At 42.8% G+C, this 26854-nt stretch overlaps 2 protein-coding genes across 3 annotated transcripts; one reads left to right on the top strand and one right to left on the bottom strand.

Annotated features, from left to right (window-relative positions):
* aldh16a1 (aldehyde dehydrogenase 16 family, member A1) lies at positions 1-18239 on the bottom strand. Its single transcript, XM_014192367.3, has 17 exons — positions 17805-18239; positions 11527-11626; positions 11239-11365; positions 6968-7125; positions 6742-6819; positions 6356-6543; positions 5715-5873; positions 5236-5394; positions 4063-4219; positions 3898-3973; positions 3558-3663; positions 3244-3374; positions 2966-3133; positions 1678-1882; positions 1306-1491; positions 1051-1176; positions 1-926 (listed from the first exon to the last, which is right to left on the bottom strand). The coding sequence occupies exons 1-17, from the start codon at positions 17889-17891 to the stop codon at positions 759-761; spliced, it is 2379 nt and encodes a 792-aa protein (XP_014047842.1). The 5' UTR covers positions 17892-18239; the 3' UTR covers positions 1-758.
* baxb (BCL2 associated X, apoptosis regulator b) lies at positions 17510-26651 on the top strand. 2 transcript variants are annotated; one of them, XM_045714919.2, is made up of 6 exons: positions 17510-17718; positions 18750-18780; positions 21447-21611; positions 23638-23776; positions 23884-23988; positions 24499-26651. In XM_045714919.2, the coding sequence occupies exons 3-6, from the start codon at positions 21451-21453 to the stop codon at positions 24640-24642; spliced, it is 549 nt and encodes a 182-aa protein (XP_045570875.1). In that variant the 5' UTR covers positions 17510-17718; positions 18750-18780; positions 21447-21450; the 3' UTR covers positions 24643-26651. The 2 variants fall into 2 exon arrangements, with proteins under 2 accessions (XP_045570875.1, XP_014047852.1); XM_014192377.3 differs by lacking the exon at positions 17510-17718 and adding an exon at positions 18283-18575.
* Positions 26652-26854: the final 203 nt, after the last annotated feature.

Below are 26854 nucleotides of genomic sequence, written 5' to 3'. Positions count from 1 at the left end.
TTTCATGAGGTGATTATCTTTTTATTATGGCTTTTGAACATCAGAACTACATTATTTAGAATGTTTTTATCATATATATTTCCAAATGTCTAACTGGACATGGAAAATTAAGACTAAAACGTGAAGACTACTCAGGCTAGGCCTACTGTTTCAGCATATCTGGCACGATTGAAGATCCCCACAAAAGGAATGTCTACTTTTGTGTTTGGAACACGACTACAGTTTAACATAATACGGTACAAATAATCAAAAAATTGATACAGTTGTACTAACTTCTCATGGGGGACAGAAGTCAACTTTTTTTTTTTTCTTCCTCAATCTAAGGCCCTTCTTAATAACATACAGTAAGGCAAAATTATGAAGGCATTGTTGGCTGACTAAAGCTGGCTTCCTGTAGAGAATGCATCACCGCCAGTGCTATTAAGGCATCAGATCAGGCATAGGAGCGCTGGAAGTAGAGAGATGTTATAACTGACTTCTATGTATCTGGTGTTATTTACCACTGAGTCGTCGGCATACAGTCCTCTGATGGGAGGAAACCACTGGAACATCCTAGAAGGTTTCATAGTCAAGTGCGTTACATAAAATCGTTCCCAGAATGCGACTAAGAATGACCCTTACAACCCCCCGCCCCCTTCAAATAAAATGTTATTGTTTTAATAGACTTAATCTCTCACTCTACTGTCTCCCATCTGTCTCCCCCTGCCTCTTTCTCTCTCACCTATCTGTCTCTTTCCCTCCCTCTTCCCCCCCTCTCTCTAAGCAGTGGGTATCCAGACACTCTTCCACTGGACGGCCTGTCTCCACATCTCTTCCTGGAGTGAGGCATGAGGCTGGGCCCAGTCTCTCCCTCCATCCTCCTCCTGGCAGTGAAGCCACAGGCTCTTCAGAGGGCTGGCACACGTGTGCTGTAGGAACTGGCAACCCTGTGTGTGTGTGTGTGTGTGTGTGTGTGAGAGAGAGAGAGATTACACAGCTCATTTATATACTCTACTGGAATGCAATTAAGTGCTATTTGTTGTTGTGTGAGTATACAGGGGTCAAACACACCTCCATACTCCCCCAGTACCATATGGCCTTGATGACACTGTGATTGGCTAGAGCCTGGGTCAGCTGATCTCTGCCACCAGTTATAATGCTGACCACGCCTCCTGGAAGATCTGAGGACTGGAGAACCTAGAGAGACAGGGAATAGATGTGTTTGGGCGAAAATACATGCACACACACGCAACAACATACACAAGCAAGCGTGTGCACACAAGTACACAGTTGAATCAAAATGTCAGGGGGCAGGACAGAACTCACCTGGATGAACTCTAGAGCAGGCAGGGGGTACTTTGGACTGGGCACCATGACGACAGCGTTGCCCATGGCAACAGCAGCTGCCAGCAGGGAGACCATAGAGAGGAGGGGGGAGGAGTCAGGGAGAACCACACCCACCACTCCTAGAGCTTCGGGGATGGACAGAGCCGAACCAGACTGCGGGACGGACTAGAGAAAAGGAGGTTCGAGAAGAGACACTTTATCTACAGTATGACCTCCTAAAGTGGAGAGGCTTTGTTGGTGGCCTGTGTGCCAGCCAGAGCGTTGGGGGTGCGTGAGTAAGTGTTGAACACAAACAGCCACTAGTATTATACAGAAGTTACTACTATTAGGACAGAATACATAAAGTCTCACCGGAACTCCGCCCCTTTCCTTATCACAGCGGGCAGCCCAATCACAGAGCTGAGCGATGCTCAGCTCCACCTCCATGTCCGCCTTCTCCAATGAGAGGCCTGTCTGGGAGTGGAGTGACGCGGCCACGTCCCGTCTCATCAGCTCCAAGGTCTCAGCCAGAGAGAAGAGGCACTGAGCTCTGGCCACAGGGCTCTTCTTCATCCAACTGTCAGGAGAGCGAGAGAAAATATACACAGCACACACAACATTATTAACACCTGCTCTTTCCATGACACACTGACCAGGTGAATCCAGCTGAAAGATATGATCCCTTATTGATGTCACTTGTTAAATCCACTACAATCAGTGTAGATGAAAGGGAGGAGACCAGTTAAAGAAGGATTTTTAAGTCTTGAGACAATTGAGACATGGATTGTGTATGTGTGCCATTCAGAGGGTGAATGGGCAAGACAACATTTTTTTAAGTGCCTTTAAACAGGGTATGGTAGTAGGTGCCAGGCGCACCGGTTTGTGTCAAGAACTGCAACGCTGCAGGGTTTTTCACGCTCAACAGTTTCCCGTGTGTATCAAGAATGGCCCACCACCCAAAAGACATCCAGCCAACTTGACACAACTGTGGGAAGTGGAGTCAACATGGACCAGCATCCCTGTGGAACACTTGACACCTTGTAGAGTCCATGCCCTGAAGAATTGAGGCTGTTCTGAAGGCAAAAGGGGGTGGTTGAGGGTGCGCAACTCAATATTAGGAAGGTGTTCCTAATGTTTGGTATACTCAGTGTAAATCACACACAGACTCAAATGCATTTTCTTTTCAAACTCCTTTCATGCCAGTCATTTCAAAGGAGAGATGAGAGAGGGCATTTATATATGATAGTCCATACTGTATAGAGCCCAGAGTAAGATTAATGCTCCACTAAACGTACTCCGTAACCGCCTTCACCACACCGCAGAGGGCTCTGCAAAGAGAATGTGGTGCTTGCCAGAGTTAAAGGGAAAGGGGGACACCTAAGTGAGTTGCACAACTGAACGCATTCACCCGAAATATGTCTTCCTCATTTAACCCAACCCCTCAGAGACAACGCTAGATTCACATTAAACACAGCTCACTTACATACTCTACTGGAATACAATGAAGTGCTATTTGTTGGTGTGTGTGTGTGTGTCCCCCCGATATGTCAGTATACAGGGGTCAAACACACCTCCATACTGCCACAGTACCATATGGCCCTGACGACACTGTGTCGGTGACGTTTGGTCGATTAAAAATCCAGCCTAGAGCAGAGCTTACCCAGGTTGGACCTTAATGGCCACCTCCACGGCGTTGCGGACGTCTTTCCTCCCCCCGTCAGGACAGTAGGCGAGGACAGTTCCCCCTGGTGCCAGGACACACACACTGCTGCCAGACTCAGACTTACACAGCTTCCCGCCCACATACTGCAGATAGGAACGAGGGGTACTGAAGGAGAGAGAAACAGGGAGGGAGGGAAAGAGGGAATTAAGAACATTACAAGTGACTGAATAAGTACAAAAGCAACTTTAAAAAGAAGTCAAGGAAGACACACACACCTGGATGAATTAGATCCCTCTGGAATGATGGCCGATGATGCCGCCGTTCCGAACTTGGAGTAATCAACAGAGGCTGGAGAGGAGCGGGTTAGAGGAGGAGAGGAGGAAGGGCGGAGGAATTGGAACAGACCCTGGAAAAGAGAAGGAAAGAGTCATTTAGGAGACACTCAGACATAAAGGCACGCTGTCTACAAGCAACCTATAGCCCGACACTCTAGAAGGCATGTGTGAATATCAGAAAAAAATGGGATAATTACAAGCATTATCAACAAAATTCCCTCTGGACAGGGACAGAACATGGCTATTGTCCATACCTCCTTCCCTCCGTCGATGCAGTTGCCACTCTCCTTGTGGCCAGAGATAGGCAGGGAAGGGTCCATCACAGAGTGGGAGTTTACCCACACTGCACCCACAGACAGGCTGGGGAGAGAGGTTCGAGGAAGGGTTAATAAGGTGTGTATGTGTTATATCTCATAGTCCATTATTTGTCAGGTGGCTTCTGGGTGATAGGAATTATACATCTAACGCAGAGAGGACACACCACACTAAAATGTTTTCAGCCATGGTGACTTGAGATTAATATTGGGAGACCAAGATAGTGTGTGTGTGTGTGTGTGTGTGTGTGAAGTATGGGTGCATTTGTGTGTCCTGTACCTCTTGGCAGCCTCCAGGGCCAGAGTTAGGTCTTCAGTCCAGAGAGAGGCAGCCTGGCCGTGAGGGCTGTGGTTCCCTGTCAAGACAGATAAAACAGATGGATAGATGAGTGTTTCATTAGTGGTTGGTGTGGGCATAGAGACAGTATGGTGTGGTCCTTCTTACCCAGAGTGACGCCCTCCCCGTGGCTCCTGAAGGAGAGGAGGGGTAACAGAGGGCCGGGCGATGGGGTCACCACACAGGAGCAGGAGGGGGCTACTCCACACAGCACCGTGGGGGGATAGGCAGCACCGGAGGAGGGCGGGGGACACGGCTGGATCAGCTGATACAAGCAAAACACAATTAGGTGACAATTGATTTTATTTTTAAAGGTAATTTTTATTCATTGTGCTCAACACCATATCTAACAAAATGATGGTACAAACAAAGAAAATGCAAATGACAAAAAAAGCAAGATGAAATAGTCCATATAGTCCAAGATGCAATTTCGAGTTGCAGTATTTGGAACTTGCATTGGATTTACTGCCTTCAGGTCTTCTTGAAATGTTATGACTATTTTGCTCACTGCAGTGCTTGTTCAAAATGCTTGTACAACATTTTGCCCTCCTATGGCCTAATTGATATTGAGTGACTGATGTCCCCCACCTATACTAAGGCTGTACGTCTTCAAGTCAAATATGTCATACAAAGGCATTTGAAGAAGTATGTTTCTCCAAGAACACTAATATAATTGTATATCTAAAATGCCCCCGGTTTCACACATTCTATGATTCACTGTAATCGTCAAGCCCATAAAAACATGAGGGGACATGACCCAGAAGTAAAGCGGAACGGGCGGTTACTTTCACAGGTTATAGTTTGTACACTGAGTGGACAAAACATTCCATGACATTGACTGACCAAGCGAATCCAGCTGAAATCTATGATCCCTTATCGATGTCACCTCTTAAATCCACTTCAAATCAGAGTAGATGAAGGGGAAGAGCAAGGTTAAAGAAGGATTTTTTCAGCTTTCGGACATGGATTGTGTAGGTGTGCCATTCAGAGGGTGAATAGGCGAGATGAACTATTGAAGTGCCTTTAAACGAGGTATGTTAGTAGGTGCCAGGCGAACCCGGGTTGAGTGTGTCAAGAACTGCAATACTGCTGGGTTTTTCACGCTCAACAGTTTCAGGTCCAGCGCCCAAAGGACATCCAGCCAACTTGACAACTGTGGGAAGCATTGGAGTCAACATGGGCCCTTAACAAGGCACTTAACCCTAATTGCTCATGTAAGTCACTCTGGATAAGAGCATCTCCTAAACGACTAAAACGTTAAATGTAAATATCGTGACTGACCGTGGCCCCCTGCTGTTGGGCCTCCTGTACTGCAGCGTCTACCAGCCTTCGGTCCCCCTCGGCCAGGAGAGGAACACTCTTCATCCCTGCCATCCGAACCTTCAGACGGGCTACAACACTGTCCAACACTGACTCCTGGACACACAGCATCCACTGGTACTGAGGGAGGAGGGTGAGAAAGAGAAAAATAAAGATATGGGGGGGGGGCAGGTTATTTTATTAGTCTACTGTTCATATAAGTCATATAGGCCTACTGAGTCATTGAGAGGGGGCTTTAAATGGGGGCTTTAATTATTTTATTGATTTTGTAGCGAGGGAGAGGTACAGATTGTACAGTATGACCAACACTGACCACCTGTGGCCATGATTCGGATTGCATCTTGTTCTTTCACCGGAATCTCGATTCATTCAATGATTTTGCTTTAGAAAATTAAAAAAATAAAAATAAACGAGTGAGAAAAGAAAGCCATCTGTTTCACCTCTCTGTTCTTCTTAAAGGCGGTCTCTATCACTCCATCCACGGCACTGTCGATATCGGCAGACTCAAAGATGATGAAGGGACAGGTGGCTCCGAGGGAGAGGGAGAGAGAGACGGGAACACCCATGCCTGCTGTGGCCCTGCACAGAATCTCTCCATCCTGAAAAAGCAGGAAAGAAGAGATTGGAGGGAAGTTACTAGTTAGTGTGAGAGAGAGAGAGAAAAGAGGAAGTTCAATCGAAAGCACACACACACACACACACACACGCGACTGTCACGGGACAACTGTCGAATTCACTGCCGCGCCAACCGGAAAACGTTCACGTCACACAGCTAATTGCAGTCCCATTACATTTACAGAGAATTCTGGTCATTTGGCAGACCCTCTTACCCGGAGCGACTTACAGTCAGTGGTTTCAACTAGGGCAGATAAAACGACAGCATATCACAGTCACAGCAAGTGAAAACATTCCACGATAAAGAAGTTATCAGTGAAATGAGTGCTAGTAAGAAGACGCACGAGCAGACAGGAAGAAAGACATCAAAAAGGATGCATAAGCCCTACTGACTAACACACTGGTTTGAGTGTGTGTGTGTGTGTGTGTGTGTGTGTGTGTGTGTGTGTGTGTGTGTGTGGGCCACCTTTTTATTGCCACTGTAAGTGACATAGCTGACGTGCGGGTTTTGAGACACTTTAGAACCCAGTGACAAAACGTTGCCCGTCACCACATTCAGCACCCCCGCAGGAAGTCCCGCCTCCACAAACAGCTGAGCCAATAACAGAACAGGAGGCGCTGTCCCCGCACCAGGGATCGCCACCACTGCGTTGCCTGGGAAACAGAAACATTAAGGGTCACAAACGGTAGAGTAAAGCTTTACCATCCCGAAGGGTATCTTAGTCAGGGTAGAATGTGACAGGGTCCGTTTTGATACTTTTTCCCCCCATGACTTTCTAGGAAATTGACCTTTGGTCGTGTTGATTAGATAGCCTGGATCTGTAACTGTGTGTGTGTGTGTGTGTGTCATACCCATGGCCAGTGCAGGCAAGACTTTCAGCATGAGAGAGTAGAGAGAACAGTCGTCAGAGACAACCACTACCACCACACCTGAAAGACACAAACACAGAGTACATTCAACACACACACTTCACAATCACAGCTGTACAATACTCAAGGAAAGATCTTCACTACGTCCACGCGCACACACGGATTAAAGATTCACTTACAAACGCGCGCACACTGCGCACGGCCTTACCGCGTGGTGTCCAGTCGGGAATGAGTGAGTCTCTGAGCTGAGCCCAGCCGGAGTAGTACTGCAGCAGTCTGACCAGTGCTGAAGGGGAACTGGGAGACCGGGCCAGGTCACACAGCTCTGACAGACACTGACCGTGTCTCTGGAGGCCACTCACCAACCTGACACACACACACACGCAAGCACACGCGAAGAGAGACGTTATACAGATAATATAGAACATTTCTCAAAATGCTAACTTGAATTTGCCCGGCATAAATATTAGATATTCAATTGTGATCTGTAGTGTTTGGCTGGCATTGTTTTTAATGTGCATTGTTTATCAACTTCTTGTTGTTATTTTATATAAGTCAGTTAAGAACAAATTCTTATTTTCAATGACGGCCTAGGAACAGTGAGTTAACTGCCTTGTTCAGGGGAAGAACGACAGATTTGTACCTTGTCAGCTTTCGGTTACTAGTCCAACGCTCTAACCACTAGGCTACGCTGCCGCCCCAGCTTATCAGGAATAGAAGACAGGAATCTCATTTTAAAAAGGTTTTATTATCATTGTTAAATTAGCTGACACATTTGGCTACTTCTCCAATCAACTAGCTAATTGTTTGGATTCAAATACCAGACTAGCTAGATCGTCATCTCAACTCATCTACCACGGACAGGACCGAAGTCTGCACCAAAAGATTCAGAAGTGGCAGCACACCTTCACTCATTATGATTCCGCAGAAGTTTTGCAACATATTAAAACAACCCCCGTGTGAGAAGCTTTGAGAACAGCCTCTTTCAATATGGGACCCGGTACCAGACTTTTTAACAAACGTCTATTGCGTGCACTCCTAATGAGTGCAGTAGACCATGCACGCCAGAGTTGGATGATAACGGACACTGGGCCTCAGGGCAACTCCCAAAGTCATTCAGCTGAGGTCTTTTGAAAATGCAAGATCCATAAACAACAAGAGCTTTTACTGCTGAATGACGTGGTCGCTGATAGAGGTCTGGACTTTCTGCCTCATTGAGACTTGGCATCAGCGCAATGAGTATATCTTCCCTCAGCCAATGCGCTGCAACTGGCTACACCGACCTGGGACTGTCCTCTCACATCCGGATGGGGTGGAGGATTGGCTGTAAATCTACAGGACTGACTATTGTGAAGTCTACTCCAGTACCAGCTGTCTCATCTTTTGAATGCGTGGTTTTCAAGATCACTGGATCTGCGTCAGTACTGGCTGTGTTGATTTTAAAAAACATATATAATAATAATTATATAAAAATGTTTAAAAAAAAAGCTCAACTGTGACTTTCTTGCTGAACTATCTGAGCTACGAACACTCCTAAGACTTGTGCCCTGCTATGCTAGTGTTTGGTGATTTCAACATGCAAGTCGACTCCCCTGACTGCATTCTCTCTACTGGCCTGGCTGATGTTCTGGATAACTTTGTGGACTCCAACAGCATGTGGACTTTGCCACCCACAACAAAGGCCATTGCACTAGAGCTGGTCTGTAATCAGAGGCGTGGATCTGGCCACACTGGATGGATTTATGCCAGGCCTGTCCGACCACAAACTCATCACCTTCACCCTAGCTATTCCTCTGCCCACTCAGCCCAAGAAACGCTCTAGTCGGGTTAGGAGTCTTAAAACTATACAAACACAGCCCAGCTTACTGAATCCATCTCCAACCTGCCAGTTACTGACTCTGTGGCTCAATACAACACTGCCTTGGCCTCCAAACTTGATGAAGTTGCTCCTTTGAAAACGTTTTCCCTCCATATCTTCTCCCTGGTACAACGAGGAGCTTACGCTCTCTCAAAGCAACTGGCCGTCGTCTAGAACGGCAGTATAAGAAAACCGAGCTAACTGTACACGTGCAGATGTTAGAGCGACATCAGAAAGACTACAAACAGGCCTTAAAGCTCAGACATCCTACTACTCCCAACTGATCAGCAAAGGCAGTGGAAGCTATTGGGTGTGGTCTCCTACTGGGAGTAAGCTCCTCCGGCCTCAGCCTCCCCAGAACACTGCAATCAATACCTGTGCTTCCAAAGCAAAATTGAAAACGTCAACAACACCATTCTGTCCTCTCCAGCGCCTGTGGTTGATCTAGCCGGTCCTCTCCTCCCTGAGTCAAGGTTCTCCACAGTCACCGCAGCCTTCCCTGTAGCTCAGTTGGTAGAGCATGGTGTTTGCAATGCCAGGGTTGTGGGTTCGATTCCCACGGGGGGCCAGCAAAAAAATGTATGAAATTGTATGAAATGTATGCATTCACTACTGTAAGTCGCTCTGGATAAGAGCGTCTGCTAAATGACTAAAAATGTAAAAAAATATATAATGTAAAAAAATGTAACCAAGCTGGTTAGAACAAATGAGGCCCAGCACTTGCTCACTTGACCCTGTCACCACCTCCCTTGTCAAGACCTGTTTACCTGCTCTGGAGCCTTTCTTTCACGGAAATCATCAACACATTCCTCACCACTGGGTGTGTCCCTCCTCAGCTCAAACTCGCTGCCGTCATACCAGTACTTAAAAAAGCCTGGTTCTGACCCCGACAACCTCTAGAACTACAGGCCCATCTTCAACCTGCCATTTCTGAGTAAGCTTATCGAACGTGCTGTGTGTAGCCAACTTTAACGCCATCTGGCCACTCACAACCTACTCGAGCCCTTCCAGCTGGGCATCAGAGCTGGACACAGCTCATGAATGCCGACTCATGAATGCCGACTCTGGGGCTGCCAGCACCCTCATAGTGCTGGACCTCAGTGCAGCATTCCAGTCACTGTTAGGGCTGGAGAGTCTCTGGCCTCGTTTAAGGCACATGCTAAAGACAGAGCTGTTCAGAAAAGCTTTCAAAGACCTATGTTAATTCTGTTCTCCTGGCGACACCTGTATATAGCTTTGATTGTGGTCCGCTTACAATGTTCTGTGTTTCTGATTGTTATTAATTTATTTTCTATTATTTTCATTCAGCATCTTGGGTGAGAGAAGCACTTTACATTAAGTATTATTAGTGTGTATCTCAGTGAGCCATTGACAGAGGTAAAGGGGTGTATCGGTGAACCCTAGACAGAGGTAAAGGGGTGTATCATTGAACCCTAGACAGAGGTAAAGGGGTGTATCATTGAACCCTAGACAGAGGTAAAGGGGTGTATCAGTGAACCCTAGACAGAGGTAAAGGGGTGTATCAGTGAACCCTAGACAGAGGTAAAGGGGTGTATCAGTGAACCCTAGACAGAGGTAGAGGGGCGTATCAGTGAACCCTAGACAGAGGTAAAGGGGCGTATCAGTGAACCCTAGACAGAGGTAAAGGGGCGTATCGGTGAACCCTAGACAGAGGTAAAGGGGTGTATCAGTGAACCCTAGACAGAGGTAAAGGGGTGTATCAGTGAACCCTAGACAGAGGTAAAGGGGTGTATCAGTGAACCCTAGACAGAGGTAAAGGGGTGTATCAGTGAACCCTAGACAGAGGTAGAGGGGTGTATCAGTGAACCCTAGACAGAGGTAGAGGGGTGTATCAGTGAACCCTAGACAGAGGTAAAGGGGTGTATCGGTGAACCCTAGACAGAGGTAAAGGGGCGTATCGGTGAACCCTAGACAGAGGTAAAGGGGTGTATCAGTGAACCCTAGACAGAGGTAAAGGGGTGTATCAGTGAACCCTAGACAGAGGTAAAGGGGCGTATCAGTGAACCCTAGACAGAGGTAAAGGGGCGTATCAGTGAACCCTAGACAGAGGTAAAGGGGTGTATCAGTGAACCCTAGACAGAGGTAAAGGGGTGTATCAGTGAACCCTAGACAGAGGTAAAGGGGTGTATCGGTGAACCCTAGACAGAGGTAAAGGGGTGTATCAGTGAACCCTAGACAGAGGTAAAGGGGTGTATCAGTGAACCCTAGACAGAGGTAAAGGGGCGTATCAGTGAACCCTAGACAGAGGTAAAGGGGCGTATCAGTGAACCCTAGACAGAGGTAAAGGGGTGTATCAGTGAACCCTAGACAGAGGTAAAGGGGTGTATCAGTGAACCCTAGACAGAGGTAAAGGGGTGTATCAGTGAACCCTAGACAGAGGTAAAGGGGTGTATCAGTGAACCCTAGACAGAGGTAAAGGGGTGTATCAGTGAACCCTAGACAGAGGTAAAGGGGTGTATCAGTGAACCCTAGACAGAGGTAAAGGGGTGTATCAGTGAACCCTAGACAGAGGTAAAGGGGTGTATCAGTGAACCCTAGACAGAGGTAAAGGGGTGTATCAGTGAACCCTAGACAGAGGTAAAGGGGTGGTGTGTAGCTACCTGAGTAGAGTCTTGGCTCTGAGATGACAGGGGAGAGCACTCCAGGCCTTGAAGCCACTGGCCCCACAGGACACAGACAGGGATGCATCCTCATCCACAGCACACACAGTACTACACACAGTACCACCTAGGGAGGGAGTGGGAGGAAAAACATGTCAAAATAGTATTTTATTGATGATGCATTTAAAATATAACAAGAGAAAACAGTGGGCAGTGGAGGACAAGAGACATAGATAGAACAACAATATTAAATTAAGGGGATAGCTCCCCTGTAGGTTCTCTTTATACCTGAAGAGTCGGTCAGATTGCATGTCTGTCTGTCTGCAGAACGGACAAACTTTCCATCGATGAACAGGCCGAGAGCACGAGACTGAGACTCAAGCCAAGCCTGAGGAAAGATAGAGCTTACATCAGTGTGTTTGAGAGAGTAGGCTATACAATGGAGGATAGGGGATTTTATATTATTTATATATACTTCAACTGTGTGTGTGTGTGTGTGTGTGTGTGTGTGTGTGTGTGTGTGTGTGTGTGTGTGTGTGAGATATATATATAGCCAAATGCTAATGCTAGCAATGCTATATATACATACACACACACACACACACACACATACAGACACAGTTGAAGTCAGAAGTTTACATACACTCAGGTTGGAGTCATTAAAACTCATTTTTCAACCACTCCACAAATTTCTTGTTAACAAACTAGAGTTTTGGCAAGTCGGTTAGGACATCTACTTTGTGCATGACACGAGTAATTTGTCCAACAATTGTTTACAGACAGATCATTTCACTGTATCACCATTCCAGTGGATCAGAAGTTTACATACACTAAGTTGTCTGTGCCTTTAACAGCTTGGAAAATTGCTGAAAATTATATCATGGCTTTAGAAGCTTCTGATAGGCTAATTGACATCATTTGAGGCAATTGGAGGTGTACCTGTGGATGTATTTCAAGGCATATCTTCAAACTCAGTGCCGCTTTGCTTGACATCAAGGGAAAATCAAGACCTCAGAAAGAAAATCCACAAGTCTGGTTCATCCTTGGGAGCAATTTTCAAACACCTTAAGGTACCACGTTCATCTGTACAAACAATAGTACGCAAGTATAAACACCATGGGACCACGCAGCCGTCATACCGCTCAGGAAGGAGATGCGTTCTGTCTCCTAGAGATGAACGTACTTTGATGCGAAAAGTGCAAATCGATCCCAGAACAACAGCAAATGACCTTGTGAAGATGCTAGAGGTAAACAGGTACAAAATAATCTATATCCACAGTAAAACGAGTCCGATATCGACATAACCTGAAAGGCCGCTCAGCAAGGAAGAAGCCACTGCTCCAAAAGCGCTATAAAAAAGCAAGACTACAGTTTGCAACTGCACATGGGGACAAAGATCGTAGTTTTTTGGAGAAATGTCCTCTGGTCTGATGAAACAAAAATAGAACTGTTTGGCCATAATGACCATCGTTATGTTTGGAGGAAAAAGGGGGACGCTTGCAAGGTGAAGAACACCATCCCAACCGTGAAGCACGGGGGTGGCAGCATCATGTTGTGGGGGTGCTTTGCTGCAGGAGGGACTGGTGCACTTCACAAAATAGATGGCATCATGAGGCAGGAAAATTATGTGGATTTATTGAAGCAACATCTCAAGACATCAGTCAGGAAGTTAAAGCTTGGTCGCAAATGGGTGTTTCCAAATGGACAATGACCCCAAGCATACTTCCAAAGTTGTGGTAAAATGGCTTAAGGACAATAAAATCATAAGGCCATCACAAAGCCCTGACGTCAATCCTATAGAAAATGTGTGGGCAGAACTGAAAAAGCGTGTGCAAGCAAGGAGGCCTACAAACCTGATTCAGTTACACCAACTCGGTCAGGAGGAATGGGCCAAAATTCACCCAATCTATTGTGACTACCCGAAATGTTTGACCCAAGTTAAACATATTAAAGGCAATGCTACCAAATACTAATTGAGTGTATGTAAACTTCTGACCCACTGGGAATGTGATGAAAGAAATACAAGCTGAAATAAATAATTCTCTCTACTATAATTCTGACATTTCACATTCGAAAAATAAAGTGGTGATCCTAACTGACCTAAGACAGGGTATTTTTACTAGGATTAAATGTTAGTAATTGTGAAAAACTGAGTTCAAATGTATTTGGCTAAGGTGTATGTAAACTTCCAACTTCAACTGTACATACATACATAGATACATACATACATACATACATCACATACACACACTACCATTCAAAAGTTTGAGGTCACCTAGAAATGTCCTTGTACATTAGTGTCTAGTTTGAGAAAAAGACACCTCAAGTACCCGCAAAACACCAGTCTCAACATCAACAGTGAAGAGGCGACTCCAGGATGCTGGCCTTCTAGGCAGAGTTCCTCTGTCCAGTGTCTGTGTTCTTTTGCCTCTCTTTTATTTTTATTGGCCAGTCTGAGATATGGCTTTTTCTCTGCAAATCTGCCTAGAAGGCCAGCATCCCGGAGTCACCTCTTCACTGTTGACGTTGAGACTGGTGTTTTGCGGGTACTATTTAATGAAGCTGCCAGGTGAGGACTTGTGAGGCATCTGTTTCTCAAACTAGACACTAATGTACTTGTCCTCTTGCTCAGTTGTGCGCCGGGGCCTCCCACTCCTTCTATTCTGGTTAGAGCCAATTTGCGCTGTTCTTTGAAGGGAGTAGTCCACAGCGTTGTATGAGATCTTGAGTTTCTTAGTAATTTCTCACATGGAATAGCCTTTATTCTTGTTCTGAGAAATTGCCTGACAAGTTTCAGAAGAAAGTTCTTTGTTTCTGGCCATTTTGAGCCTGTAATCGAATCCACAAATGCTGATGATTCAGATACTCAACTCGTCTAAAGGTCAGTTTAATTGGTTCTTTAATCAGAACAACAGTTTTCAGCTGTGCTAACATAATTGCAAAATGGTTTTCTAATGAGCAATTAGCCTTTTAAAATGATAAACTTGGATTAGCTAACACAACGTGCCATTGGAACACAGGAGTGATGGTTGCTGACAATGGGCCTCTGTACGCCTATTTAGATATTCCATCAAAATAAAAGCCGTTTCCAGCTACAATAGCCATTTACAACGTCTCCACTGTATTTCTGAACAATTTGCTGTTATTTTAATGGACAAAAAAAAAAGTGTTTTTCTTTCAAAACCAAGGAAATTGAAGTGACCCCAAACTTTTGAACAGTAGTGATTATATAAGTACCAGTCAAAAGTTACTCATTCCAGGGTTCTTTATTTTTTAATATATGGTAGAATAGTGAAGATATCAAAACGATGAAATAACACATATGGAATCATATATTAACCAAAACAAATTGTTAAATCAAAATATATATTTGAGATTCTTCAAAGTAGCCACCCTTTGCCTTGATGACAGCTTTGCACACTCTTGGTATTCTCTCAACCAGCTTCACCTGGAAGGCTTTTCCAACCGTGTTGAAGGAGTTCCCACATATGTTGAGCAGTTATTTGCTGCTTTTGCGTCACCCTGCGGTCCAACTCATCCCAAACCATCTCAATTGGGTTGAGGTCAGGTGATTGTGGTGGCCAGGTCATCTGATGCAGCACTCCATCACTCTTTCTTGGTCAAATAGCCCTTACACAACATGGAGGTGTGTTTTGGGTCATTGTCCTGTTGAAAAACAAACTAAGCGCAAACCAGATGGGATGGCATGTCTCTGCAAAATGTGGTGGTAGCCATGCTAGTTAAGTGTGCCTTGAAGAAAAATAATCTCACATTTGGACTCATCAGCCCAAAGGACAAATTTCCACGGGTCTAATGTCCATTGCTTGAGTTTCTTGGCCCAAGCAAGTCTCTTCTTATTGATGTCCTTTAGTAGTGGGTTCTTTGCAACAATTCAACCATGAAGGCCTGATTCATGCATTCTCCTCTGAACAGTCGATCTTGAACTCCGAAGCATTTATTTGGTCTGCAATTTCTGAGGCTGGTAACTGTAATGAACTTATCCTCTGCAGCAGAGGTAACTCTGGGACTTCCATTCCTGTGGCGGTCCTCATGAGAGCCAGTTTCATCATAGCGTTTGATGGTTTTTGTGACTGCACTTGAAGAAACGTTCAGTTTTTGAAATTTTCCAAAAAGTAATAATGGACATTTCTCTTTGCTTATTCAAGGTATTCTTGCCATAATATGGACTTGGTCTTTTACCAATTAGGTATATGTTCTGTATACCACCCCTACCTTGTCACAACACAACTGATTGGCTCAAACGCATTAAGAAGGAAAGAAATTCCACAAATTTACTTTAACCTCTCTGGGCTAGGTGGCACCAAATCGTCCCACCTACGTAACAACCAGTGCAATCCCGTGGCGCGTTATTCAAAAACCTTAGAAATGCTATTACTCAATTTCTCAAACATATGACTATTTTACACCATTTTAAAGACAAGACTCTCGTTAATCTAACCACACTGTCCGATTTCAAAAAGGCTTTACAACGAAAGCAAAACATTAGATTATGTCAGCAGAGTACCCAGCCAGAAATAATCAGACACCCATTTTTCAAGCTAGCATATAATGTCACATAAACCCAAACCACAGCTAAATGTAGCACTAACCTTTGATGATCTTCATCAGATGACAACCCTAGGACATTATGTTATACAATACATGCATGTTTTGTTCAATCAAGTTCATATTTATATCAAAAACCAGCTTTTTACATTAGCATGTGACTAGCATGTGACTAGCATTCCCACCGAACACTGCCGGTGAATTTACTAAATTACTCACGATAAACGTTCACAAAAAGCATAAATTATTTTAAGAATTATAGATACAGAACTCCTCTATGCACTCGATATGTCTGATTTTAAAATAGCTTTTCGGTGAAAGCACATTTTGCAATATTCTCAGTAGATAGCCCGGCATCACAGGGCTAGCTATTTAGACACCCAGCAAGTTTAGCACTCATCAAAGTCAGATTTACTATAAGAAAAATGTTATTACCTTTGCTGTCTTCGTCAGAATGCACTCCAAGGACTTCTACTTCAATAACAAATGTTGGTTTGGTCCAAAATAATCCATCGTTATATCCAAACAGCGGCGTTTTGTTCGTGCGTTCAAGACACTATCCGAAAGGGTAAATAAGGGTTACGAGCATGGCGCAATTCGTGACAAAAAAAAATCTAAATATTCCATTACCGTACTTCGAAGCATGTCAACCGCTGTTTGAAATCCATTTTTATGCCATTTTTCTCGTAAAAAAGCGATAATATTCCGACCGGGAATCTGCATTTAGGTAAACAGACGAAAAAAAAATAAAGCATTCGGTCGACTCGGGCACGCACCTAAGCCCACAGTACTCTGAGCGGCCACTTGCCAAACGCGATAAAGTGTTTCAGCCAGAGCCTGCCTCGATATCGTTCAGCTTTTTCCCGGGCTCTGAGAGCCTATGGGAGCCGTAGGAAGTGTCACGTTAGAGCAAAGATCCTAAATCTTCAATAAAAACAGCCTAGATGAAACATCTTGTCAGACAGGCCACTTCCTGCATGGAATCTTCTCAGGTTTTGGCCTGCCATATGAGTTCTGTTATACTCACAGACACCATTCAAACAGTTTTAGAAACTTTAGGGTGTTTTCTATCCAAAGCCAATAATTATATGCATATTCTAGTTACTGGGCAGGAGTAGTAACCAGATTAAATCGGGTACGTTTTTTATCCGGCTGTGTCAATACTGCCCCCTAGCCATAACAGGTTAAACTGCTGACCAGCTGACCCACCTCATGAAGCTGGTTGAGAGATTGCCAAGAGTGTGCAAAGCTGTCATCAAGTCAAAGGGTGGCTTCTTTGAAGATTCATATTTTGATATGTTTAACACTTTATTGGTTACTACATTATTCCATATGTGCTATTTCATAGATGATGTCTTCACTATTATTCTACAATTTAGAAAATAATATAAAGAAAGAAAAACCCTGGAATGAGTAGGTGTGTCCAAACATCGACTAATTGGGGTCAGCCCTATTTATAAATGTAGACCTATTAAAATCTGGACAGGTAGACATGAATGAGACCAATTCTGAGTTGGGCTATGGTCACATTTGATTGGCTGCAGAGACAGACACCTCCAACACAGAGAGTAGGGCGGTCAGGATACACGTTTCACTAGTTCCAAGCACACCATACTGCACATAATCTAGCAAAAACTACATTTCTGAAACGTAATCTGGACATGTTAGGTGGTTAGCTGTTGAAAGAGTCAGACAGACTGCTGTTCTCTACAGAATATCCCATCCAACTTGATCTCCAAGACCATTTCTCACATGACTGCCTTTGAGTTAGTTACCGTAATATACTTCACATGGTAATAGCCAGCTAACATAAATCCTATTATCTAAAACATGACGAGAGAGAGAGGTTAAATGTCATTACATGGGTGAAATTCTAACAAAATGTTCTTTATTTCGAGTAAATTGACCTCGAAGGTATGTGTCTTACTACTACTTAGACCTATGCAATTAATATCTCGACTCTTGTGCAGCAAATACATGTTTTTTTTTTTTTTTTTTACCTGAGCAGTAGCAGTGCTGGAACTACTCGGTCCGTACTCCATAGATTGAAAGATATCGTGTATTGTCTTGGAGGTGCTGCCAGCCATTACACAATGTTGCAAGAAGTAATTTATAACTTGTTTTGATCAACAAGAATACTATATATCAGACACTGGCTTGCTTGCTGCTGCTCGAATCCGTCAGCGTGCTAACCAGAAATAATGCTAGCTAGCTTTGCTAAATCTGTGGTCTGCGAGTTCAGATATCAAAAGAAAAGTTCCCCGCGACGAACTGCAACGTGTTGAATAAAGAAGGAATGTTCTGCCCTGTCGCACTAACTCTCCCCTACTTTACTAGCTTCGTCGCTGCCCTCTTTGCTTTAACTAGTCGGACTAAAATCAACTAGCTACCATGTTGTGTACAGTAGTCAGTTTCTACACCGACACATTAGCGTGTGGACCCATGTTGACAATGCGCATGGGCCGATTGTCTGTTCGTTTCTCGTCTGCTCTCCACTTTCGTTTTGCTGTCTGGTCTTGTTATTGTCTGTGGTCTTTCTTATTTTTTGCGCTTGTAGATTCTGCATATTATCTCTAAAGAGTGTAATATTTTCTTAATAGAGATAAAACAGCAGCAACCATCGTCTGTCAAATAGAGCTATAATAGTTTTATGTTATAAGAGAATAACTACAATTACGATACTGAAGTTTTCTGAAGTTAGTGATAGTAGCTAGCTAACGTTATCGTTCTGGCTGTGTGTGGACTGCCAATGGCGTGTGTAGAGACATCAGGTAGCTAGCTTGCCAGTGCAATGTCTCATTGCTGCAACAACGTTACCAAGTTATCAGTACATTGTCATTGCAAGCTATCATGATTCTGTTCTATTTTACATTTATATATATATATATTTTTTAATGTTGATTAGATCTAAGCTGATTTTGGTTAATGTTTTATTTGTTCTACAGATTACAGAGTAGGAGAGGTCCTGCTGAATAGGTGAGTTTTACTTTCACAGATAGAAAATAGAAAGACGCATCATATCGACACCTAGCTGTAAACCTGTGGCTGACACTGTGCTGCTTCTAGTGGTGGGATAAGTACCCAATTATCCTACTTCAGTAATAGAAAATGACTCATGTCTAAGTGAGTCACCCAGTAAAATACTACTTGAGTAAAAGTATTTGGTTTTAAATGTACTTAAGTATCAAAGTAAATGGAATTGCTAAAATATACTTACAGTTGAAGTCGGAAGTTTACATACACCTCAGCCAAATACATTTAAACTCAGTTTTTCACAATTCCTGACATTTACTCCTAGTAAAAATTCCCTGTCTTAGGTCAGTTAGGATTACCACTTTATTTTAAGAATGTCAGAATAATAGTTTAAAGTGACTTATTTCAGCTTTTATTTCTTTCATCACATTCCCAGTGGGTCAGACGTTTACATACACTCAATTAGTATTTGGTAGCGTTGCCTTTACATTGTTTAACTTGGGTCAAATGTTTCAGGTAGCCTTCCACAAGCTTCCCACAATAAGTTGGGTGAATTTTGGCCCATTCCTCCTGACAGCTGGTGTAACTGAGTCAGGTTTGTAGGCCTCCTTGCTCGCACACACTTTTTCAGTTCTGCCCACAAGTTTTCTATAGGATTGAGGTCAGGGCTTTGTGATGGCCACTCCAATACCTTGACTTTATTGTCCTTAAGCCAATTTGCCACAACTTTGGAAGTATGCTTGGGGTCATTGTCCATTTGGAAGACCCATTTGCGACCAAGCTTTAACTTCCTGACTGATGTCTTGAGATGTTGCTTCAATATATCCACATAATTTTCCTGCCTCATGATGCCATCTATTTTGTGAAGTGCACCAGTCCCTCCTGCAGCAAAGCACCCCCACAACATGATGCTGCCACCCCCGTGCTTCACGGTTGGGATGGTGTTCTTCAGCTTGCAAGCCTCCCCCTTTTTACTCCAAACATAACGATGGTCATTATGGCCAAACAGTTCTATTTTTGTTTCATCAGACCAAAGGACATTCTCCAAAAGTACAATCTTTGTCCCCATGTGCAGTTGCAAACCGTAGTCTGGCTTCTTTAAGGCGGTTTTGGAGCGGTGGCTTCTTCCTTGCTGAGCGGCCTTTCAGGTTATGTCGATATAGGACTCGTTTTACTGTGGATATAAATACTTTTGTACCTGTTTTCTCCAGCATCTTCACAAGGTCATTTGCTGCTGTTCTGGGATTGATTTGCACTTTTCGCACCAAAGTACGTTAATCTCTAGGAGACAGAACACGTCTCCTTCCTGAGGGGTATGACGGCTGCGTGGTCCCATGGTGTTTATACTTGCGTACTATTGTTTGTACAGATGAACGTGGTACCTTCAGGCGTTTGGAAATTGCTCCCAAGGATGAACCAGACTTGTGGAGGTCTACAATTTTGTTTTCTGATGTCTTGGCTGATTTCTTTTGATTTTCCCATGATGTCAAGCAAAGAGACACTGAGTTTGAAGGTAGGCCTTGAAATACATCCACAGGTACACCTCCAATTGACTCAAATGATGTCAATTAGCCTATCAGAAGCTTCTAAAGCCATGACATCAGTTTCTGTACTTTTCCAAGCTGTTTAAAGGCACAGTCAACTTAGTGTATGTAAACTTCTGATCCACTGGAATTGTGATACAGTGAATTATAAGTGAAATAATCTGTCTGTAAACAATTGTTGGAAAAAGTACATGTGTCATGCACAAAGTAGATGTCCTAACTGACTTGCCAAAACTCTAGTTTGTTAACAAGAAATGTGTGGAGTGGTTGAAAACGAGTTTTAATGACTCCAACCTAAGTGTAAATAAACTTCCGACTTCAACTGTAAGTATCAAAGTAAAAATATAAATAATTTAAAATTCCTTATATTAAGCAAACCAGACGGCACAATTCGTGTGTTCAATTTTATTTTCTTTACAGATAGCCAGGGGAACACTAACACAGACATACATTACAAGCAAAGCGTTTGTGTTTAGTGAGTCCACCAGATCAGAGGCAGTAGAGATAACCAGGGATGTTCTCTTGAAAAGTGTGTGAATTGGAGTAAAAAGAACATTATTTTCTTTGGGAATGTCGTGAAGTAAAAGTTGTCAAAAATATAAATAGTAAAGTACAGATACCCCCAAAAACTACTTAAGTAGTACTTTAAAGTATTTTTACTTAAGTACTTAATACCACTGGCTGCTTCCAGCCTCTTGCTTGGATGTGTATGCGTGTATGCACTTTCCATGGGGTTGGGAATTGACAAAACAGACAGAAAAAATATGATGTATTCTCTACGTTATCAGCTAAGTGCAAGGAACAAATAAAAACCGTCAGACACTGTGTGTCGTGACAACAGCAGTTTAGTTGAACACACAGTAGCCAATTTTTTTATTTAACTAGGCAAGTCAGTTAAGAACAAATTCTTATTTACGATGACGGCCTAGGAACAGTGGGTTAACTGCCTTGTTCAGGGGCAGAACGATAGATATTTACCTTGTCAGCTCGGGGATTCGATCAAGCAACCTTTCGGTTACTGGTCCAACGCTCTAACCACTTGGCTACATGCCGCCCCAGCCCCACTCCCCAGTTATGTGCTCTAAGAAGGAGTGGTTCTGGACCAGAATGCTCTCTCATCCCCAGAGTGATGCAGGAGCAGCTGGATGAGGTGTCATCAGACATCCCGGTAGTGGTCTCCACAGAAACCCAGGAGGTGGAGAGTGATCAGGAGCAGAAGATTGTGTCACAGCTAGCTATGATGATACGGACCATCGGAGACGCCGTCAAGAAGGACGGGAAGCTGGACGAGTCAGTTGCCATTGCTTTGTGTTTTACAGTACCTGTTCAATTTCTCAAACTATTATTCATGTGAATTCACATTGATGAATTTGATGCAAAGACTACCCAGCAAACTGGGAACATTCCCATAACATTATCTACGAATCACATTAAGTTCTAGTTAGGGCTTTATCTAACATTAGCCTTTTTTACTTCAGAAAATGTTTTAAATTAAATATCCTTGGAATGTTCTCCTAACATTCACTAAAATGTTGTGAACAACATTTGTAATAATCACGACAGGACATTCCCCAAATGTTCTCATTTAGATTTCCAGGTAATGTAATAACAAAAACTAAATGTGTTCTGGGAACTTTCTTGCAACATCAGGCAAATGTTTTATACAAACACTGTATAATCATCAGCACAACTGGACAGTTTTTGTGTTATGAGAACATTTGCCGCAACCTAACGAATGTTCTGGGAACTTTCACAGAACCAATTTTGGTTTGCTGGGTAGGTAAAGAAATATGAATATAGAGTGCACTACCGGTCAAAAGTTTTAGAACACCTACTCATTCAAGGGTTTTTCTTTATTTTTACTATTTTCTACATTGTAAAATAATAGTGAAGACATCAAAACTTTGAAATAACACATACGGAGTCACGTAGTAACCAAAGAAGTATTATACAAATCAAAATATATTTAATATTTGAGATTCTTCAAATAGCCACCCTTTGCCTTGATGACAGCTTTGCACACTCTTGGCATTCTCTCAATCAGCTTCACCTGGAATGCTTTTCCAACAGTCTTGAAGGAGTTCCCACATATGCTGAGCACTTGTTGGCAGCTTTTCCTTCACTCTGCATTCCGACTTATCGCAAACTATCTCAATTGGGTTGAGGTCGGGTGATTGTGGAGGCCAGGTGATCTGATGCAGCACTCCATCACCCTCCTTCTTGGTAAAATAGCCCTTACACAGCCTGGAGGTGTGTTGGATCATTGTCCTGTTGAAAAACAAATGATAGTCCCACTAAGCGCAAACCAGATGGGATGGCGTATCGCTGCAGAATGCTGTGATAGCCATGCTGGTTAAGTGTGCCTTGAATTCTAAATAAATCACAGACAGTGTCACCAGCAAAGCATCCCCGCACCATAACCCCTCCTCCTCCATGCTTTACGGTTCGAAATACACATGCGGAGATCATCCGTTCACCCACACTGCGTTTCACAGACACGGCGGTTGGAACCAAAACTTTCCAATTTCGACTCCAGCCCAAAGGACAAATTTCCACTTTAGTAGTGGTTTCTTTGCAGCAATTTGTGCATGAAGGCCTGATTCACACAGTCTCATCTGAACAGTTGATGTTGAGATATGTCTGTTACTTGAACTCATTTATTTGGGCTGCGATTTCTGAGGCTGGTAACTCTAATGAACTTATCCTCTGCAGCAGAGGTAACTCAGGGTCTTCCTTTCCTGTGGCGGTCCTTATGCAAGCCAGTTTCATCATAGCACTTGACGGTTTTTGCGACTGCACTTGAAGAAACTTTCAAAGTTCTTGAAATGTTCCGTATTGACTGACCTTCATATCTTAAAGTAATGATGGACTGTGGTTTCTCTTTGATTATTTGAGCTGCTCTTGCCATAATACCAAGTAGGGCTATCTTCTGTATACCCCTCCCCTTGTCACAACACAACTGATTGGCTCAATGCATTAAGAAGGAAAGAAATTCCACAAATTAACTTTTAAGAAGGCATTAATTGAAATGCATTCCAGGTGACTACCTCATGAAGATGGTTGAGAGAATGTCACGAGTGTGCAAAGCTGTCATCAAGGAAAAGGTTGGCTGTTTGAAGAATCTCAAATATAAAATATATTTTGATTGATTTCACAGTTTTGATGTCTTCACTATTATTCTACAATAGTAAAAATAAAGAAAAACCCTTGAATGAGCAGGTGTGACCAAACTTTTGACTGGTACTGTATGTGTGTCCATCTGTGTGTTAGTTAACAATGGTCTAAGTCAGTAGTCTAATTCCTACCCTACCTCCAGTGCGATAGATGGAATGGTGGGGAAAATGACCAGCAAGACCAGCTACTGGAAGTTGGTAGAAAAGGTATTTGAGGACAGTCAAATCACCTGGGAGAGAATTGCTGTGCTGTTTTACGTAGCAGGGAGGATAGCTGTCAAGGTATGTTATACAGTGTTCTTGTTACTTTGTACTGTACGTCCAATAATAATAATAATAACAATTGTGTGTGCGTGTGTGTATTAAATCAGTCTTTTCGTCTCTGTTAGGTGGTGATTGCTCACATCCCCCAGTTAGTGAAGGACATTCTGAAGTGGACTCTGGAGTACTTCAGAAACAAATTACTGGATTGGATCCAGAAACATGGAGGATGGGTAAGATATGGATACCATCAGAGGCTGACCCCAAGTGTTTCCCCTTTGTATTAAAATAAACCAAATTGCCAATATTCTATATTGATATAAACTTGGTATTGGTTGTAGAGTAGTGGCGCAGCGGTCTAAGCACTGCATCTCAGTGCAAGAGGCGTCACTACAGTCCCTGGTTCGAATCCAGGCTGAATCACAGCCGGCAGTGATTGGGAGTCCCATAGGGCATTGCACAACTGGCCCGGGTTTGGCCGAGATAGGCCGTCATTGTAAATAAGAATTTGTTCTTAACTGACAACCCTAGTTAAATAAAGGTTACATAAAAATAAATTATGTGGTATTAACTATTGTTAGAGAAAACGGAACTTGGATTGTCATTGATTTCTCTTTCTTTCTGCCCTCTTTCTTTCTCTCCATTTTATTTCTCTCCCCCTTATTTTCTCCCCCTTTCTCCTCATCTTTATTTCTTCCCCCTCTTTCTCTCCCCCCCCCCTATCTTTCTCTCTCTCCACCCAGATGAACAGTTTTGCTGAGCTGGCACGTGTGCAGGTGGAGAAGATGTCCTCTATGAACACCTGGTCCTCAGGGTTCATCCTGGTCTTCCTCGGAGGTGTCATACTGGGTAGTGTTATCACCTGGAAACTGGCCAGGAGGACCTGACACACACACACACACACAGTTCCACTCCGGTTCAAACGCAATTGTGTGAGGACACGCAAACGTGTGGGCGTGCACACACACACACACACACACACACACACACACACACACACACACACACACAAATACATTTGTTTATCTAGTCTATGTATTATTAGTTACCTACCTTCTGGTTTGCTCAGGATAAATAAGATGACCAGATGCTGCTGAAAGTGGTGTTGGAGAGCCAGTAGGAGACAATCTTTCCTGTGGTCAAAAAAAAAAAAAGAGATCCCAGTGCAAAGATTGGGGGCATTCCCCCTTGTAGGGTGCTGTCTTTTGGATTGGACATTAAAACGTGTCCTGACTCTCTGTGGTCAGTAAAGATCCCATGGCACTTATTGTAAGAGTAGGGGTATTAACCCTGGTGTCCTGGTTAAATTCCCAATCTGGCCCTCATACCATCACGGTCACCTAATCATCCCCTGTAACTATTCCCCAGGTGGTTGCTGTAAATGAGAATGTGTTCTCAGTCAAACCTACCTGGTAAAATAAGGCTTAAATCGAATAAAACTCATTTTTCCACATTCTGTAGTGTTACAAAGTGGGATTAAAAGGGATTTAATACATTTATTTTTGTCAATGATCTACACAAAATACTCTATACATCTCTGCACTTAGCAAAAAAGTGTCATCTGCACTGCTATTTTAGTCATCAGTTAATCTGACTTTTCTCTCATTGATTTAATTGACTTATTTCAGTAATTTGAGGGTTTTCGGTATAGTTGTCTAATGTTGGTGTAGGAAATGATTCTGTTTTAAACACTTATTATTGCACACACAATGAGTCCATGCAACTTATTATGGGACATTTTTACCCCTGAACTTATTTAGGCTTGCCATAACAAAGGGGTTAAATACTTATTGACTCGAGACATTCCAGCTTTTCATTTTTTAATAATTAGTTAAAAAAAAATCTAAAAACATAATTCCACTTTGAAATTATGGGGTATTGTGTGTGTATCCGTGACCCAAAATCTCAATGTAATCCATTTTAAATTCAGGCTGTAACACAAAGGGGTGTGAATACGTTCTGAAGGCACTGTATATATTGACCTACAGTAAAGAACCCAAAGTGTTGGGGCAGAGCTCAGTACATTTTGTCTCACTACCCTTACGGGGAAAAAAATACATGAATTTCACATGATCACGTGTTTAACATGTGATCTTATGGGAAGTTAATGTGATAACATGTTAAAGCAACACGTGATAATATGAAATTGCAAAATATCAACATGTGATACTATGAAACTACACCTCACAACATTTGAAAGTCTTTCACGTGTGAAACTGCAATTCACATGTGAGGTGAAAACATGATATTCTCACATATGAAAGGGTGGTGTGAACTCTGTTGAACAAATGGTTTCACATGTGAAGAACTGAGCTCGCATGTGTCTCTTTTTGTTTTGAAATGTGAACATTTCAGCTCAACATGTGAACAGTTATTTCACGTGTAAATATGATTTCAAATGTGAAAATGTGATTTTCACATGTGAAACTGCAACAACAACAAAAATGTATATCACATGAAGTGTTCCAAAACCACATGGTTTCAAATGATTTCCCATGTGAAATTTCACATGTGAAATAAAATGTTATATGTGCAAAATGTGGAAATTTCACATGTGAAATCATGTGGTTTTTCCCATAAGGGTATATCATCATGTTTGTTGGTATTCTGCTAGACTAGGGTATCTGTGCCTGAAATGAGAAACCAGTGTAAGTCTAACAGACAGCCAAGCATCATGTTATGTGGTTGGTTTTAACAGAATTGCCATATTATTTTTCAATACAATATTATACAGAAATAACACATGAATACCGATTGAATCTTTTTTAAGTTTATGAAAATGTAGGAAACATGTATTTTGATAATGAATAAAACGTCTGGGACGTTTGACTTGAATGTAATGTATTAAATGTGACATTTTATTAGGATAAACAAAATAAATATGAGTTAACGATGATGTTTGTTCTGCAATAATCATGTTTTAACTATGACCCCTAAAAGTCCTCAACATGAGTCAGTCAGTCAGCTCCATAATATCAGTTGTGATAGTAATTGTTAGCTAAATGTACAAAAAAATGCACAGGACACAAATAGAAAATTTTGGCATAAGCTTTTAATATTTTTATAGAGTTTTTGACGTTTTATCTTTAAATTGGATTC

This window comes from Salmo salar, chromosome 03 (genome assembly GCF_965601325.2).
Source record: "Salmo salar chromosome 03, fSalSal1, whole genome shotgun sequence".
Classification (NCBI taxonomy): Eukaryota; Metazoa; Chordata; class Actinopteri; order Salmoniformes; family Salmonidae; genus Salmo; species Salmo salar.
The sequence above is the reverse complement of the archived record's forward strand: the minus strand, read 5'-3'. Positions and strand labels throughout refer to the sequence as shown.

What these genes read in the sequence shown, in the direction of transcription:
- baxb (XM_014192377.3), top strand. Translation starts at nt 18,554, where the DNA reads ATGGCGTGTGTAGAGACATCAG. An exon ending in AAGGACGGGAAGCTGGACGA is followed by an intron (nt 21,612 to 23,637) that starts GTCAGTTGCCAT and finishes CCCTACCTCCAG; the next exon opens with TGCGATAGATGGAATGGTGG. An exon ending in TCCAGAAACATGGAGGATGG is followed by an intron (nt 23,989 to 24,498) that starts GTAAGATATGGA and finishes CTCTCCACCCAG; the next exon opens with ATGAACAGTTTTGCTGAGCT.
- aldh16a1 (XM_014192367.3), bottom strand. Translation starts at nt 17,891, where the DNA reads ATGGCTGGCAGCACCTCCAAGACAATACACGATATCTTTCAATCTATG. An exon ending in GCCATTAAGGTCCAACCTGG is followed by an intron (nt 1,883 to 2,965) that starts GTAAGCTCTGCT and finishes CTCTCCTGACAG; the next exon opens with TTGGATGAAGAAGAGCCCTG. An exon ending in AGGAAAGGGGCGGAGTTCCG is followed by an intron (nt 1,492 to 1,677) that starts GTGAGACTTTAT and finishes CCTTTTCTCTAG; the next exon opens with TCCGTCCCGCAGTCTGGTTC.